Source organism: Arthroderma uncinatum (assembly GCF_011692745.1).
Source record: "Arthroderma uncinatum strain CBS 119779 chromosome Unknown scaffold1, whole genome shotgun sequence".
In the NCBI taxonomy this organism is placed as follows: domain Eukaryota; kingdom Fungi; phylum Ascomycota; class Eurotiomycetes; order Onygenales; family Arthrodermataceae; genus Arthroderma; species Arthroderma uncinatum.
Genome location: NW_022983863.1, coordinates 5,293,121 through 5,311,014, shown reverse-complemented (window position 1 = coordinate 5,311,014; position 17,894 = coordinate 5,293,121). Strand labels below are relative to the sequence as shown.

The following is a 17,894-nucleotide window of genomic DNA, read 5'->3' as shown; positions in this document are numbered from 1 at the left end:
TCTATAGGTCCATCCTTGTGGCGAAAGACAAATGTGGACATGAGATTCGAGAGTAAAGGTGTGACAAGTCGCGTTGGTGACCATCTTCGCTTTGCCATCTATAGGGGATTCATGAGATATCGAAGCGCGCAGATTCGTCCCTCATTTCTGCGTGGGAAGAAAAGAAAAGGTCTGGTGGGCAATAGACCCAACGAGGAGATGACGAGGCCAGAAGCTTTTTTTGAGCTAGCCAATGGCAATTCACAACGCTATTATGCCACGCGAATCTTAGCCTAGGTTCGTGACCCTTGTTGTACTACCCTTGATATAATAAAATTGATCAGCGGCCACGTGACTCAGAGTACAACGTGCCAAGAATAAGTAGTCCAAGGGATGGACTACGACGAAAGCCTAGGGGAAGGACTTTGGGAAATGTATATAAGGATGCTCATGTCCACACGATTAAAGAGATTTATTCTCGCGATCAAAACCAGTTACAGTTTTACTATACTCCTCAATATAAAGCACATTCCATATTTTTATAAGAATTTGCTACACTATATACCTAATAGCTTCATCGCAACAAGAACCTTAAGCCTTCACGCTGAGAGCCACCGGCTTAAGCCACACCTGAAACTGAGAGCAGCCTAGCTATAGTATCCTATCTCGCCTCAGTATCGACTCGTCTTCTACAACGCTTCACCATCAGCCAAGCTTCCCATAAGAGCTACTTTTTCACTCTTATATCAGGCTTGAGCCTATATCTCCATCTTGGATTAAGGAGAGTCGCCAGCTTGTAGCACTGCGGCGCGATGAAAGTCACTGGCTATAAGATGGAATAACGCAGGTAACTGACCATGCCACGTAACTAGGTTTGTAATGAGAGTGGCCTTCCAGCTCCAGAGCCTCCAGGCGATCGAGACCTGTTGCGCTCAAGTCGGGGCCCCTTGATGGGGCTGCTTCGGAGCCTCCAGATAGTTGTCCCTTGAATATCTTGCTTGACTCAATCAGTGCAATGTGACGGCCCCAATATTATAAATGCTCTTTAACTCGACATGACCTTCATTACTGAACTCCCTATAGTTTATTATAAAGGTTGTATGACTAGTTAGCTGTAGAGCTTGTTTATATTAGAATAACAGAAAAGACTGTAGGTTTACAGGACGGCCACAGGTGACAAGGTTTATTCAGACAAAGATCAATGTTGCATCCAGAAGCCACAGCCGCGCTCAACAATACCAGCCCATGAAGTAGGAAGGCTTCTGTAGCATGCGTTTTTAACTCTTTAGTCGCACACTGTTGAATTCCCATCAAACGCTCTAGTCTGATCTAGGGAGAAATTTATGTTCCTTTCCTGCCTTTTCCGCGCCGACGGACTCTTCTTCAACTGCAGCAAAATTAAACTTTTCTCGGGGAGCAAATCGTATACCCCCTTTGCGTAGGCAGGGTCAATGAGATACAACTGTGCTAAATATATGATTTGAATAATCGTGTACTCAACCAAACGAAGTACACTGGCGGTGTTACTGTGCAGGTGTTCCCTTGCTTCGGTGGTCATAACACGTTTGTATAGCTAGCCGGGTTGTTCGTATTCGGATAGATTGTCTTCATGGTAGAAGTGCGATTGACGGCCGACATTATTGTCGGGTGTCCGGTATACTACTTCCGCGGCATCAGGCGAAATTTAGATACGAAGCTATTAGGCGCATAATGCGGATTCATTGCATGATTGGCATCGACGCGGAGTGGGCCATCAAAATTGAGCGAAGAGTATGACTGTGCCATAAAGGGACAGTTGACAGGTATTTGATGTAAGTTGACGCCGATCCGATGATACTGTGCGCACGATAGAAGAACATCCGGAACTGCAATAGCGGGTCCGGACTATCTTCAATTCCAGGCACCATACTTCCAGGAGAAAAGGCCGCCTGCTCAACGTCCGTGGAAATTCTCAGGATTCTTATCAAGAATAAGCTTGCCAAGCTCATGCATCTATACCCAGGTAAGCTTATGGTCGTTCCACAGGCGGATAGAATAACGAACTGGGAAGAGGGCCCTAGGCCAAACTTTTGTCACGTCGAAAGGGTCGAATTTCAACTTGGTAGCATCTGCCTCTTCTGGCTTCATTACTTGCACATAGGCTGTCCAAGAGATCTTTTCCCCGTTCTCGATGGCCGACCACAGGTCACGCTTGGAGTAATCTGGATCCTCACCGCTCATCTGAACAGCTTCGCTCCGAGTGAACTGGCGCTGTCCATCATCTGCAAGGAAATGGTACTTCACGTACACATATTCGCCTTCCTGGTTTACCCACCCTGGCAAGTGTGAGCATAGCACAAGATTTCAGCTAAGTATAAGGTCAAATTACCACTTGAATGTATGGCAACCATAGCCATGTTGGTTTCTCCAACCTTTGGGGGTCCCATGATCGCTGAAAAACATCAGACCAGCATGGTTTCTAGGCCATGAGCTAACCGGTGTTTTCACACCGGAGCCGCGTAAAAAGTGCGCCTAGTAGTGTAAGTCTCCAACATCTCAGAGTTTCAAAAACCCACGCACTTTACAAATTGATGACATGTCATTAGTGGTCTCGAAATGACCGAATGCTCCACTGCCGCCTGGAAATAAGGCCATCATCAGCTTCTGGAACGGTGCGGACATGGTGTGGTTCTAGCTCACATGGATGCAGCATACGCTCAAGATTTTTTGAACGATTGAAATGTTGTTGCTTTTGCAGTAAAAATGTATCCGAAACAAGCGGTAAACCCCCAGCGGTTTTACTGTGTGCAGGATCTGGCAAAGGCGCACCTTCATTATCGGCGAAGTAGGGAGCATCATCGGCTCTCTTTCCACCCTGTTGTACTCCTGCTAGTCTTACAGCAACCTTTGCTGGGCCATCATTTGCACCCTGGAATAAGGAGGTTAGCTGCTGCGGCCTCGGGTCTGCTCCTGTGGCCCCAACCGCGGCCCCGATTGCTTGAAGTGGATGCGTCATGACTGAACTAATCTAGCCAGCGCCAGGTGTCGAAACAGACAAATAAATACCTAGAGAAAGAAAAGATGCCGACTAAGCTAAAATATTCGTTGGCGGCGCCGTAAACCTTTCTTTTTATATGTTGGACAATCCTGGCATTCCAATATGCTAGAAAATTTGAATAGTTAGCAAGCAAATATATTCCTAAGGGGAATGATAAGTTCAGATATAAACCGCTTTTAGATACAGGGTACATTTTCTTGAGAACGTCATGACTCATATATGATCGAAACTGGTTTCGCTTGGTTATAAAGTTGGCGAAGCTTTGTGACAAGGGTTGCCGACCGTGACGAGCCAATAGTTATTGGGGTTTTACTACGTATGTATAGTATGATCATAGAAGTAATAAATTATAGAATTAGAAGGGAAAAGGCCTAGGAGTAGGAAAAGATGATATCATGCGTGCGTCATGAAGTCTCTATATCGCGAAGACTCAAGTCAAGGCAAACACCATGGCTCTTGAAGAAAAGCATGATTTCTGATCCTCCTAGTTCTCCGGATGGCCAGAGCTGGACTACAAGTGCGCGGTCTCAGCTACGTAACCTCAAGTCATGGTTCGTTGATTCTAACTGGAAGCCGAAGTGACGTCACTTACCCTAAATTGGTTATCGAATTCACCGAATATATATATATGCACCTGATACATGTATGGATCAGTAGCTGATCTGGGATCGAGTAACTGCGAATCGGCCTTTCAAAATCCATCCTTCATAATCCAAAATCCATCTTTCAAAAGCCATCAGCTGACTTCTTGAGAGTTGCTGCGAATTGCAAGGAAGTAAGCTACAATGGCACGAAAACTTTGTATCACCGCTGCTGATGGTCATACCGGCCATCTCATCACAGAGCTTCTTCTCACGGATCCAAATTTCAAAAAACAGTTCGATTCAGTGGCTGGGCTCACGCTGCATCCCAATGCCGAACGCTGTGAGCAGCTGAGGAAACTGGGCGCAAAAATTGTCCCGCATAAACCAGGACGATTGAAGGATATGGTGAATACCCTGCAACAGACACATGTTGATACACTTTGCCTCATTCCCCCTGCACATAGAGATAAATTTGACATTACTGTCGAGTTGATCAATGCTGCAAAAAAGGCGAATGTGCCAAATATCTGTTTCATCAGTTCTGCCGGAGCAGATCTTGCAGAGAGAGATAAGCAGCCGAGACTTCGCGAGTTCATTGACCTTGAATGTCTCTTTCTCTCGTCCAAGGGAGATCCATCGACTTCAGCTGGGCACAGTCCAGTAGTAATTCGGTAAGATTCTCGTTGGTTTACTATGTGAAAAGACTATATCTATATGCTAATATGTGTTTGCAGTGCCGGTTTTTATGCAGAGAACCTCTTACTCTATGCCCCTCAGGCTAAAGAGGAGGGTAGGCTGCCTCTACCCATTGGCAAAACGCATAAGTTTGCGCCAATCGCTTTAGGAGTAGGTTATCTCAAGGAGGTGTAATATATAATACTGGATATACTAATGCTGGTCTAGGATGTGGCTCAAGTGGCGGCCCATGTACTGACCGGCAAGGGAAAACATGGCTTCAGCGACTCCCATCGCGGTCAACTTATCGTCCTCACTGGTATGTGAACGCCCAGACTTATTCCAAGCGTCAATCTCGCTGGCACACACTTAATCTTTCTACCAGGCCCTATGCTTGCCACTGGCGACGAGCTTGCTGAAGCAGCTAGTAACGCTGAGGTCGCAAAGCTAGAATTCGATGATATCTCCGAGTATGGCCGCCTTGTTTTGCATTGAGATTATTGCAAATACTAATAATTAGTAGGGCCGAAGCTAAGAAGGTGCTTCACTCGCAGTCAGAGAGCGATGAATCCGAACTACAGTACCTTCTAGAATATTACTCATTGGTTCGTGAAGGAAAAACGAATTACATTTCAACAACAGCATTCCACGATATCACAGGATCTCATCCCCAGGAGCCACTCGATTTCTTCAAGGTTTATAAGGAAGAATTCCTTCCTCACCATGCAAATAAAAAGAGGAAAGCGCATAAGGGTTGAAGTCGGCGTGCATTGGGTATTAACGATATTGGCCCTACTTGTACGGCTAGCTGTTAAATAAAAGTAATATCACATCTATGATTATTATATTGACTTAATATGATTTTTAAATGCTTCTTAATTAAGACACGGACCAGATCGTCTTAAGGTCCTTGAGGACGGATGGGTTATCCGGCTCCTTTGTCCAACCGTTCGCGAACTAAACATAAGAGCCTGGCTTCTCAGCATTAGCTCAGCAACCGATCAGTCAAGTAACCAGTAGCTAACGCGTAGACGCTCTTTTGTAACATGTCGATGATTTGTTCACCAATAGGCCAAGTCCTAGCCAACCGGTGTGTCAGTCGCAAATCACTCGAGATTGTAGGAGAGATTTACCATGGTAAAGAACCAACGCCTGTCCAATTTTCCAATGTTTGATCAATTGCAAGACGGATACCGACGAACATAAGGGTCGCAAAAGGACCTTACACTGCTACCCCCGCAGCACCTGCGCCTATTCCATAGATGCAAAGGCTGCAGAATGAGATATTGGGTCTTTGATATCGAAGAATTGCAGGACGCGGAGACATAATCGCGTTTGCGTGCTCAACCCTTAACAATCGGATTTCGCTCTCTATACTGTCTTGCGGCTAAGATTTTGCGAGAATCAGCAGCTAGTTAAGAAGGCAAAAGTCTTGATTTGATGTATGAGTACTGAGGAGCAAGACCCTTCCGGCGCAACCTGGGCCTAGCCAAGGGACCGTATCATTGATGTGCAGGATAAAATGACGCAACTTTTCACCACACGCAATATCTCACTTTAATAATAGTTGCTTCAAGTTGGTAGTATTCAATGCGTACCATGTCGCCTCAAATGACAACCGGTATAATACTATTAGCAGCCGGGGAGCAACCATGTTAGGCCAATGCTACGTCAATATCTACGTCATCCTTACTATACTGGACTTATGTAAGTTATACTCATATATATTATACGGCCACTGATCTGACTTGCAATTAGTCTAACTGGCCTGCGCTCTTCGAAACGTCTAACACTAAGGTTAGTAAAGTTGATAGTAATTGGCAAGTATATTAGTTCTAACCACGTGCATTTAGTATCGGTTTAAGGCATACGCGACTTAACCTTCTATATCCAACCATCACCGCACCACTGTCCACTCGACCCAATATGGCGAAGATTTCTGATACTATAAAATCAGACCATCGAGCAATCAAGGAATGTTACGACAAGATTGTCAACTCATCTAATTACGAGCAGCAAGTGCGATACCAAAATCAATTCACCTGGGAATTAGCCCGCCACTCCATTGGAGAGGAGCTCGTTGTTTACCCTGCCTTTGAAGAACATCTTGAAAATGGAAAAGCAATGGCAGATAAAGATCGTGAGGAGCATCAAGTTGTACGTTCTCGCAGAGATTCCTGGGTAGAAATAAGTCTAATCTAGTCCCCCAGGTAAAAGAACAGCTCAAAGCTTTTCAAGGCATGAAGCCTTCAGATCCAAATTTCCAATCCACGATCAAAAGCTTGATGGACAAACTCTCCCAGCACATCCGTGAAGAAGAACAAGAGGATCTAGTCAAACTCGAAAATAGTCTTGCGAATAACGAGAGTGAGGCGCTTGCCACCTCTTTTAAAAGAACTAAGGCATTCGTCCCTAGCCGGCCCCATCCAAGCGCCCCGAACAATCCTCCCTTTGAAACTGCAGTTGGTCTCCTGACCGCCCCAATCGACCATCTGGCTGATATATTCCGTAAATTCCCCGATCACAAAGTCAGCCCCAATCCGTCGACCAAATGATAATTGCGTTGCACAGTTACAAGTTAGGTGGATTTATTTTAAACAATATAATTTGAGGAGTGTGTTGTTACGTGAGAGAAAGCTCACCGACGAAAGGGGAATCGCACGGATTTGGAGGATGTATTTCGATTTCTAGTGCTCGTTGCTCTCTAATTACGAGACTTTAATTGGACCTTTCCTTTAAAGTTCGACCATCAATCATCTCGAAAATAGGTGTGGTAAAGTCTAGTATAACTAAAGCTTCATTCTGCTTGCATAAAAACCTTTCCACAGTTTAAGCGAGACGAGCACTGTCTCCCCTTTCATATAAACGTCTCAGGAGAAAACGAGAAAAGGCTAGAATTAAAAAAGAGAAGAGCCTCACAGTTATACCACGATAGTTTCGATTTTCTTTCGTTTGTAATAATTTGTAAGGCTTCTTGAATAGCCCATGCAGTTGTTAGAGAGTTGTCCTCACTCTAAAGCCTCGTACATGCGTAATGACGTTATAATCAGACTAGACTGTGTAAGCAAATAGAATAGGTGTTACAGAATTCAAGACCTGAATGGACCATTAGAGCGAGAATTAGACCAGGGGTGACATATTTGCCAATGGGGAGGTTGGCCGTTGCTTTAATAATGACACCCATACCACGTACCACGCAGGTGGATAGCCATTGTCGTTCGCAGCGTTGAATATAACCAGGAAAGAAGTACCTGGTGAGGATTCAGTCATTGAGAAAAGACACAGAAGACTGGTCTTAAAAAAGTCTCCCATTAGCTGCAAAATATAATAGAGAAGGGCGTGCTTTTTCCCTTGCTAGCCGGAAATAACCTCAACCTAGTTACACCAGCCGCTGTTTGTGAGTGTACAGGAACCCGCACAGTGACGCAATGGAACCCCGCATAATGCAGATCCATGCCTTTATATCACTTAGGTGCAGATCCATCTGCATGCATGTATTAGGGGTTGTCTCTGACCAGGATAGAAACAACGCCTTGAACTAATAAACCGAGTGTAGAATGGGCCGAAAGTCCCGAATTCCAAGAGTTCCCCTGAGTGTTCGAGATTGACGACTGAAGTAGATTCCCCCATCCTTGACTGATCTATGAACCCAGACGTATGGATAGGAACTGGTGGCCGACAGTAACTAATCGTATAGCAGTTTTTTCAACTCTTCCGTCTACTTGAACTGACTCGCTTTAGACGGAGTACTTGGGTGTTATCGACGTCATGTTACGAAACCGGTACGTGCCTCCTGAGAAGGGGTGCTTTGTTCTGTGTCGTTGTCCTATTATACCTCGATTATATTGGGTCAATGGGGCGCTGTCCCTTACGGCAGTCAATTCCAAAGGAGGAGAAGGAGCTTGCTCAATCTTCAATTGCGTGGCGTATAACTTTCATATTGAAAACGAACTCTTTACTAACATCTCGATTTTACAGAAGGTCCCAGAAGCCGGATGAGGCGTTCTACGTTCAATTCAGACGAAAATACCCCAATGCGAGTGCCAACCTAGCAATTACCACATCGAATATCTCAAAAAGATCCTTGGTAGTCGATCCTACCACGAGACGGTCACCATTTCAGAGGTTGGTTACATTGATTCACCTGGCGGGCTAGCACTGAAAATTCAAATATTTTGGATTCCTTTCTACCCAAAAACATTTGTGGGAAAGACTGTTCTCTGCTTTACTTAAGTCTGCACAGCGCTAACAGACAGCTTCTAATTATAGGCTGTTCCCCTCAGATCCCTATAATCAAACTCCAAAACCTGTACCTGGTCAATCGGGATTGACCCAATCCATCGCCTGTCCTGATTTCTTTCCCTTCTCAACCTTCATCAATCTATCACCGTCATGCAACCCCTGCACAACACCGGATACGGTGAAGATGGCTGATCAAAATCAATCAACCGACCTTACAGCCTCGAACGTGACACTTGGGTCACCCACTCCAAAAGCTGATGACCCGTCAGTGTTCTCAAAGCCACCCGGCGACTTGACTGCTGCGCAACAACCACCCGTTTCGCATATAGGACAATCTATGAACGCTATTGGACAACAACATCACGATATACCTGAGGCACTGCTTTATGAATCACGTAACCTCGGCCCCTGGGGTCACTTATCAAATGCCGCTAATGACTTACAATTTTTACCGTGGGGAACTGGGAATTACTTCTGATTATCGTCGAGGGTCAACAATTTCAATAGAGAATTGTGATTCCAGTTGCGAGTAAGTATATTGTGGTAGCATGGGTATATAATGTTATCTCATCAAGCGGATGAATCGACGTGCTAACCTGCTGGAATATTTCTATCTTTCAGTTTCCGGTTTCATACTAAACTGCATGCGGCTACTGCAATGGTGCGACATTCGGATGATATACCAATTACTAATCTTAACAAGGGTCAACCGTATACTTTGTCTATATTAGATGCTGGCGCAATACCCTTTGACTACTATCCTACGAAGTATCGTACAGCCGTACGAATAAATTTTGAAGAGGAGAAGCAGCGTTTGAAACCGGCGAGCTACTGGAAACTATGGCAAGAGGGCCGTGGTGCAAATATGGCTTATCAATGTGACAGTACACTCCTTGCAGTTGAATACGTTGACCACAATCAGGGCGATGACGAAGCACTACGCTATCATCAAGTTCAGCTGGAACATAATAACATTGACGGTTTCTCTGTGGTATGGGCTCCTTGCAGAACTAACGGCCGACTTGAATGTGCTATATCTGTTCGATTCAACTTCGTATCAACAAATTTTAGCCACTCCAAGGGCATAAAGGCAGTCCCCCTTAGACTTTGTGTTAAAACAGAGGTCGTTTCAGCCTCTCCGGATATATCTAAGACCAATTACTCAGAAGTGAGTTACTGCAAAGTCAAGATATTTCGAGACCATGGCGCGGAGAGAAAGCTTTCAAACGACCTTGCCCACGTGCAAAAGCTCATCCAGAAGACAAGGGGAAAGATTTCTCAATCTAACCGGGGATTTATAACCCACGGCAAGCGGGAGAGATACAACTCCGTGTTGGTTAAAGCGGGCAGCAGAAAAGTGGCTAAGACACCTAAGTTAAAGAAACCTTTGTCGTGTGGCCAGGAGCTTTCTGCTAAATCATCCTTTGTAGATGACCCCCATTTAGAGCTTAAGTGCCGGATAGGTATGATTACGTCCAGACGAAATTTCAGTGTTCTTAATATTAAGGCCGACCCTCAAGATGACCCAGACCTCTTTCCTGTGAAATTCGACTCATCACAAAACGGCAGCAATTTGCTTGAGCGAGAATCAGCAACGGAGAATAAGGTCTCACATCCATCGCTATCAGTCAGCAGCTGCGATTTTGAAAACTCGTCCCGCCGCTCCTTCGGAACTGAGAGGTGCTTGATCTCCAACAGCGCTGTCTCTCAAGGCTCATGCCGAGGATCCGTCGATTTGCTGGATATTTCCCACGGTACCGATGGGCAGCCTCATCCCAAGAATACTCGGATTCCAGGGTGCCAGGCGAAGGCCCAGAATACAGCTGCCAACGGTGAAATTGGCGGCCAACGCGAAATTATTGATTCGAGGTACAGTTCAGCCGAACCAACAAAACCAAAACCACAAAGTAATTATCTTCACTCAGCGTATTATAGTTGTGTACCTCCGATACTAACTATTTTCTTAGAGCATTGCTTCTATGTCAAGAGATATCAGAATAGCAGTAAGCCAAATGGAAATTATTTCCACGCAATATATATTCAGCAACTCACTGTTAAAGCTTTCATTAACGCCCTCATAAAGAAGTGGAAGTTAAAGTCAGCAAACATTGTACATACTCTGTTAATCCGCGATGACGGGCAGAGTGTGGTTGTTGATGACGATGTAGTGCAAAAACTACCCGAGGGGAAAGGACTTTTATTTGATTTTCTAGGAGCACGCGAAGGACCTAAAGGCCCGATATGGAACTCTACTCCCCTGTTTCTTTAACTAGGGATTCTGCTAGCAATAAGGCGAAATTATGACTCCGTCCATTGTTTCCCATGATTTTATACGAATTAGTCAAACTGCACAAAAGTCACAATCAGTAAAGCAGGAATAATTGCTGAACCTCATGCCTCATCGTAGTCCTGGAACATTAAGGGTTGAAAATACGGGGTCGCTATACCGTGCCGGCATGCGAGTAAATTCATTATCGAGAGCTGAGCGTTGTATTATACGCAATCGTAATGCACATATTAGTTCATGTTTCTAGACCAGGACTAGCACATACCAATTGACGTTTGTTGCAATACAACTTATTTCAGCCCCACAGCACGTCATATTTCAAACCTCTACGTTGGAGATTTCTTGCTAGTTAAATTGAGTTGAGTTACTCAAGATTCTCTTAGAAAAACAGGCCTCATATCCTAGTGAAAGCATAGCGTCACAACATATTGCAGGTCGCCTTCCTAGGAAATATGACTTCATACATTATAATTAAAGTGTTGGGAAGTAAATCTCTACCGTTTTGGATATCTTGAGTAAGAAACAATTGCCTCATTACGTATGTGTGACTTCATAATAGTATTCAAAGTACTATACTCAACCCTCTTCCTAGAAGCTTTTGGCCCCTATAGATCAGGTTTTATGTTAGCTTTTAAAATAATGACGACATGAGGAGGTATTATTTGCCATTTTTGTGGGTATAAAAAGCCAGCAATAATCGCGTAGTAACATGCACTAAATCAGAAACAACATTTTGGAAAAGAATATCATATCGCATTACTTTGACAGCTCCTAAAATGCCTCAATACAAGAAGGGCCAGAATGTGCGCTACAAGCCTGTGGGCGGTGCGTATCGCGAAGCTCTCCTTTCTGCTAAGAGCAATACTGATATTGAGTATATAGGCCCCGATTCAAATACCTCCGAGAGCGTCGGCTGTATTAAATCTGTCCTGACTGAACCAGGAAATCAGGCCGGCCGCAATGTCAATGCTAGCGAGGATAACCCCCGTTACGAGGTGAGCTATCGGGTAAGGTGAATTGCAAGGATATAACTAATGCTGCGCAGGTGGAAAATCAAAACACTGGAAAGACGACCACTATCTATGAGGAGAATATCTTGGGGTCTGTTTAGAGTACAGTAGGAAATATAATGTATCTTAGTTATTGCCTTATAAGGATCCACGAATCAAGTTATGCTAGTGTCGGGCTGTTTCATGACTTGGCTTCAGCTCACACGTAGCGAGTTGGTTGTTCAGATAATTTCGAAGCCTAGTTAGTTAGCTAGTTAAGAAAAGGTAATTCACACTAGTGGGTTGGCTAGGAGCATGGCTGCCTTGGTTAAGTCAAAATGATTTCCTCCTTGACTACACTACCAGAATCGCAAGACATCATCTCGCTCATTTTGCCTCTTCGTTAAACTATAAGTGCCTATATATCCTAAGTACTAAATGTATTCGAAGTGCCATTCGAATACCAATGTTATCTCTTGATCGATTTTCGATTTCTATAGATTTTATATCATGTGTGCTATATCAAATGGGTTATATTTTGCCCACGGAGACCCGCTCTCGGGGAAGCGGGAGGCAAATCTTTTGCACTATTCATCCTTTCAGTGGAAGTGTGCTTCGCCGAGATGGGTAAGTGAGGTGGCTTCCATCCTGGACGCATCTGGGATCTGGCAGCACTAGTATGTTCCTTTGGCTCCAGCGGGAGCTCAGTCATAAGGCTAGAAGAGGATTTGTGCTATAACCCAGGCGCGTTGTTACCTTCTAGAAAACAGCCGTGTTCGAGATCTCTGCTAGTAAGAAAGGTGATACATCTCTTCTCGGTAAGAGTTGGTTGCTCATTGGGAACTACGGTACTATTGGTCCCTAGGTTGCTGCTCTAGTGAATGTCGATACTACTGGGAAAATGAGTACACCCCTTCTAAGCATCTGACGTCACGTTGACATCAGATAAAATTTCGGTTGGTTTGTACCGAACAAGTTCTTCGGACACAGCTCTGAGGTTCAAAATTGAAACGGCTAACATAATCAAAAGGAAAATAGATTAATCACGTGTTGGTCTCCTTGGAATTTTCCAATGAGGGTAGGGTAACATCTGGCTCCTGAGTTAGATATATAATTCCATAGCGATACCACGATCCAAAACGATACAATAATGCAAAAATATATACAACGACCCAAAATTGAACATATTCTCAGATATTATTATTATTCTTCTTTATTATACTTCTATATTGTTAAAGACTATAAAGAGTTCACTATCTGAATTAGTTAAAGTTAACTTTTTATAGCTAAATTTAAATATATAGAGACGATCTTTTAACTATTTAATAAAGAAAAGAAATTTAATATAGTATAGTTTCTTTTATAGAGAACTAGATATAGTTATTAGTAAAAAGGAAAATAGTAAAATAATAAATAATTTTTGAATAAAGAAATAATTTTTAAAAAATAGCTTTTAAAGTTTTAATACTTTATATTTTAATTTCTCTTAAGAACTACTTTCTAGTAGCTATTTTTATTTCTTTTAAATAGTTTAATATAAAATTATCTATTTTAGTATAGAAATAGATTAATCTAGCTTAATAAAGAGCCTTATATATTCTAACTAGCCAAATCTGCAAAAAGTGGACTAGGAAAAGGTCTTAGAAATACTAAAATTAAATCTAAAGAAGGATATCTTTATATCTAAACTAGAAAGAGATTAGGATATCTATTTTAATATAGAGCTAAAAGATAAGGCTAAATAATTAAAAAGCCTAATTACTAAGACTATAGAAGATACTATCTCTAAAAAAAAAATATTAGAGTATTTAAAACTCTAGTAAATAGAAGAGCTAAAGAATCTCTAAAAGATAATAAAAAAAGAAGATATAAAATATAAAGAAGGCCTAATCTCCTTAAACTAATATAAGGAGGCTAGAAATATCTATTTTAAAGAAATTAAAAATACTAAATAGAAATATTAAAATATATTTCTAAAAGGTATAAAAGAAAAAGAGATATTTTAAGCCTTTAACTATATTAAAAAAAAGAGATTAGAAAAGCTTCCTATCCTTAACTATAAGAATAAAGATAACTAAGATACTAAAGCTATCTCTTTTAAGAATAAATATAAGGCCTTTATAGAGACTCTTTTTAAAAAACTATCTAGCTCTAATAGCTTTAACTATTTAAACTATTAGGAAAAAGAATAGAAATAGCCTCTACTAGTTAAAGAAGAACTTAAAGATATAATCTTTATTAGTTTATTAAAAAAGGCTCTAAATTTAAATAAAATATCCTTTCTAATAATTTAGAAGATTTTCCCTTTATTAGAAGAAAGGCTTTTTACCCTCTATAGTATACTATTAAAAAATAAATATTATTTAAAGTATTAGAGATAAGCAATAAAAGTAATAATCCTAAAGCCTAATAGAGACTATACTATTCTAAAGTTTTATAAAGTTATTTCTCTTTTAAACTACCTAGGAAAAATACTAGAGAAGATTATTACTACTAAACTAGGCTACTTAACCTTTTCTAGTAATAAACTATTCTACTTTAATTAACTAAAGGAGAGAAAATAATTCTCTACTATAAATACTATTATAAGTTTAACTTATAATATTTAACTAGCTAAAAAAGAAAAACTAGTAATATTAGCTCTTTTTATTAATATTAAAAGTATATTTAATTATATCTTTTTAAATTAATTAATAAAAGTTTATTAAAGACTAGATCTACTAAAACCTCTAATTCTCTAAATATCCTCTTTTATAACTAAAAGAACTATCTAATTAGCCTTTAATAGAGAAATTTAAAAAAAAAGAAATATAAAAATAGAAATACTATAAAGCTTCTTTATATTCCCTATTCTTTTTATAATCTATATTAAAGAACTTTTTAATAATTATAAAAAGTTTAAAGATATTAGGTTACTAAACTATACTAATAATATAGGTTTTATTATTAGCTTTAGAATAAAGCTAAAAAACTCTAAGAAGCTTAAAGAAATATTAGAAGTTATCCTAAAAAGATAAAAAAAACTTTTTATTTAAATAGATATTAATAAAACTAAATTTATTTACTTTTATGGAAATATAGATAAAGAATAAGACTTAATTTCTATTAAGATAAAAGATAAGGAACTTCTTTTAAAACCTAAAAAGCTAGTAAGATAGCTAGAGGCTTTTTTTAATAATAATCTTATCTTTAAAAAGTATATAGAAATAAAACTACTAGTAGCTAAAAAGGTCCTTAATTAAATATTTAAGCTATCTAATATTAAAAAAGGCCTATCTTTTTAAGCTACTAGATAACTTTATATAGCTTATATTACCTCTATAATAGACTATAGAGTTTCTATCTAATAAAAAGGCTAAAAGAGTTTACTAAAGAAATACTAATCTCTTTAAAATAAGGTATTATATAAAATCTTAGGCACCTTTAAAACCTTATCTATCTATATTATAGAAATAGAAGCCTCTATCTCATTAAGTAAGATTAGACTAAATAAGATATACTAAAACTATACTTTAAAAATAGTTAAGCTATAGGATAACTATCCCTTTAAAGCTAAGGTATTAAAATTATTTCTACTAGAATGTGATATAGAAATAGACTAAGGACGGGTATAAATTTGATAATTAAACCAAACCAACCTGAACCTGAATAGGTTGCTACTAGTCGAGTAATCCTTTTAAAAAACTCGTTTTAATAAGTCGGATATTCTTTAAATACCCAACCAGGTATTAAAATATTAATTACTAAGCTAAAACCTAATTATTAATAGAGAATTAAACTTTAAATTACTCTATTTAGCTAGTAAAAGTTTTAAAAATAGGCTAATCTAACCAAATTAGGAACTAAATAAGAAGATTAATATAATCGACTAATATCTAGTCAATATCAGACTTATTTAATACCCAAACTCGCGGGTACAGAATAATATAGATACTCACTAGGTCAAGGTGGGATAGGCTCAAAACTTGGTCCGAACCGACCTATCCCCAGTCTATATAGGAATAGATTTAAACTAGAAGAAATTCTATAACTAGCTAGAAAGAGACTATCTAGAAGGAAAAAAGGGAAAGCTAGAATCTTCTTAACTATTTAAGATAACCTCTAAAATAGCTAATCTTCTAATAAGCTTAAAGATAGAGGTGGTAGATTAGCTCTAGATTATTGTTACAGACCACCTGCGGCGCAGCCCCAGGATATACACTCATTGGACGGGAGGATCACGGGCCAGACCTTGAGGGCACTAGTCACGTGACCAATGGCGATAGGACCGATAGGACGGGCTTGGCAGCTTCCTATCAATACTATCACAATAACCGATAGGAGTGATAGGAACCCCTTGGTGGAGAACTATCGTACCTATCACTAGATATATACCATGTATATAAAGACGCTCATTACCTTAGAATCAAGAGTCTTATACTCGCGATCAAACTAGCTACAGTTTTACCATACTGCTCAATACAAAGCACCATTCTAGTTGTCTTATACTATATTTACCAAATACCCCTTTGCCCATTGACGCAGGTCAACTTTGTCTTCACTACTTATAAGGACCTTTAGCCTTTATCCGACCCAGGCACTGACTGAAGCCACACTTGGAACTGAGGGATAGTCTCGCTATAGTATTCTATCTTGCCCTGGTACCGAGCTGTCTCCTACAATGACTCACTTCCAACCCAAGCTTTCCCTAGGATCTTCGTACCTTCTATCCTACGGCAGGTGTGAACCTCTGATCTCCTTTAGGTGATCAAGGAGCGCCGTCAGCTTGTGACAATTATACTTTAGAATCAAAATCTAGATATCTTAATAGACTTCTAAATTAGTCTATCTACTAAAGAGGTAGTAAAGAAGGAGTATATAACACTATTAAAGGAAGTCCTAAAGAATAAATATAGTCTAATTTACTATTCTAATAGCTCTAAAGTTAAAAGTAGATACTTAGAAGTAGGAATCTTTAACTTTAGGACCTTCTATTTTAAATTCTAGAGCCTAAGGACTAAATTAGAGGTATATAATACTAAACTATTTATTATAGAGTAGGTATTTATTAAAGGTCTAAAAGCTATTTAAAAAAAAACCTCTTTAATAGACTCTTTTTTTATCTATTATTCTTCTAATAACGAATTCTAGCTCTTTATTAATAGTTAAATAGCTATTAAGAGATTAAAAAAATTTTACCTAGAAGGTAAAGAATATTATATCTTTAAAATTAGAAGAATAACTAAAAAATTAAAAAAAGAGACTATTAAATTAAGATAATCTAAGTACTAGTATATTAAAATATTTTAAAAAATAAAAAAGTAGACTTTATAGCTAAACTTAAAGCTAGAACTAGAGATTTAGAGTATATCTTTAAAAATAAATATACTTCTCTAGCTAATATTAAGAGGTATATTAAAGAAGTAGGCCTAGAAGAATAAAATTAAAACTTAAAGAAAAAGAAAAAGAGAAATTTAGAAAAATACTATCTACCCTTTAAGACCTCTCTAAAATAGTAAGTAACTAAAGGCTAGTAGCCTAAAAGAAACTAATCTATAAGATATTAGCTTAAGTTAAAATATAAATATATTAAATCCTATTTGAAAAGGCTTTTTAATTATAATAGATAGGCTTACTAGATCTATAAAGGAAACTAAAAAGAAAACCCTAACTATTTTCTATTTATCTTGTCACAAGCTGACGGCGCTCCTTGATTACCTAAAGGTGATCAGAGGTTCACACCTGCCATAAGACAGAAGGTACGAAGGTCTTAGGGAAAGCTTGGGTTGGAAGTGAGTCGTTGTAGGAGACGGCTCGGTACCAGGGCGAGATAGAATACTATAGCGAGACTATCCCTCAGTTCCAAGTGTGGCTTCAGTCAGTGCCTGGGTCGGATGAAGGCTGAAGGTCCTTATGAGCAGTGAAGACAAAGTTGACCTACGTTAATGGGCAAAGGGGTATTCGGTGAATATAGTATAAGACAACTGGAATGGTGCTTTGTATTAAGCAGTATGGTAAAACTGTAGCTGGTTTGATCGCGAGTATAAGACTCTTGATCCTAAGGTAATGAGCGTCTTTATATACAAGTCCTTGTATATCCTATTCTCCCGAGTCGCTTGGTC

The 17,894-nt window shown here is 39.7% G+C and overlaps 4 protein-coding genes across 4 annotated transcripts; 3 read left to right on the top strand and 1 right to left on the bottom strand.

The window, feature by feature from the left end:
• Positions 1–1,911: 1,911 nt before the first annotated feature.
• Positions 1,912–2,640, bottom strand: GIQ15_01610 (uncharacterized protein; the record flags this gene model as incomplete). The annotated part of the gene is made up of 5 exons (XM_033549027.1): positions 1,912–1,971; positions 2,023–2,294; positions 2,348–2,410; positions 2,469–2,490; positions 2,539–2,640. The coding sequence occupies 5 exons, from the start codon at positions 2,638–2,640 to the stop codon at positions 1,912–1,914; spliced, it is 519 nt and encodes a 172-aa protein (XP_033409978.1).
• A 1,161-nt stretch (positions 2,641–3,801) lies between these two features.
• Positions 3,802–5,033, top strand: GIQ15_01609 (uncharacterized protein; the record flags this gene model as incomplete). Its single annotated transcript, XM_033549026.1, has 5 exons — positions 3,802–4,271; positions 4,335–4,446; positions 4,504–4,594; positions 4,661–4,745; positions 4,799–5,033. The coding sequence occupies 5 exons, from the start codon at positions 3,802–3,804 to the stop codon at positions 5,031–5,033; spliced, it is 993 nt and encodes a 330-aa protein (XP_033409977.1).
• A 1,168-nt stretch (positions 5,034–6,201) lies between these two features.
• Positions 6,202–6,830, top strand: GIQ15_01608 (HHE domain-containing protein; the record flags this gene model as incomplete). Its single annotated transcript, XM_033549025.1, has 2 exons — positions 6,202–6,432; positions 6,486–6,830. The coding sequence occupies 2 exons, from the start codon at positions 6,202–6,204 to the stop codon at positions 6,828–6,830; spliced, it is 576 nt and encodes a 191-aa protein (XP_033409976.1).
• A 4,750-nt stretch (positions 6,831–11,580) lies between these two features.
• GIQ15_01607 (uncharacterized protein) lies at positions 11,581–11,915 on the top strand (the record flags this gene model as incomplete). Its single annotated transcript, XM_033549024.1, has 2 exons — positions 11,581–11,799; positions 11,850–11,915. 2 exons carry the CDS (start codon positions 11,581–11,583, stop codon positions 11,913–11,915), a joined length of 285 nt encoding a protein of 94 aa, XP_033409975.1.
• Positions 11,916–17,894: the final 5,979 nt, after the last annotated feature.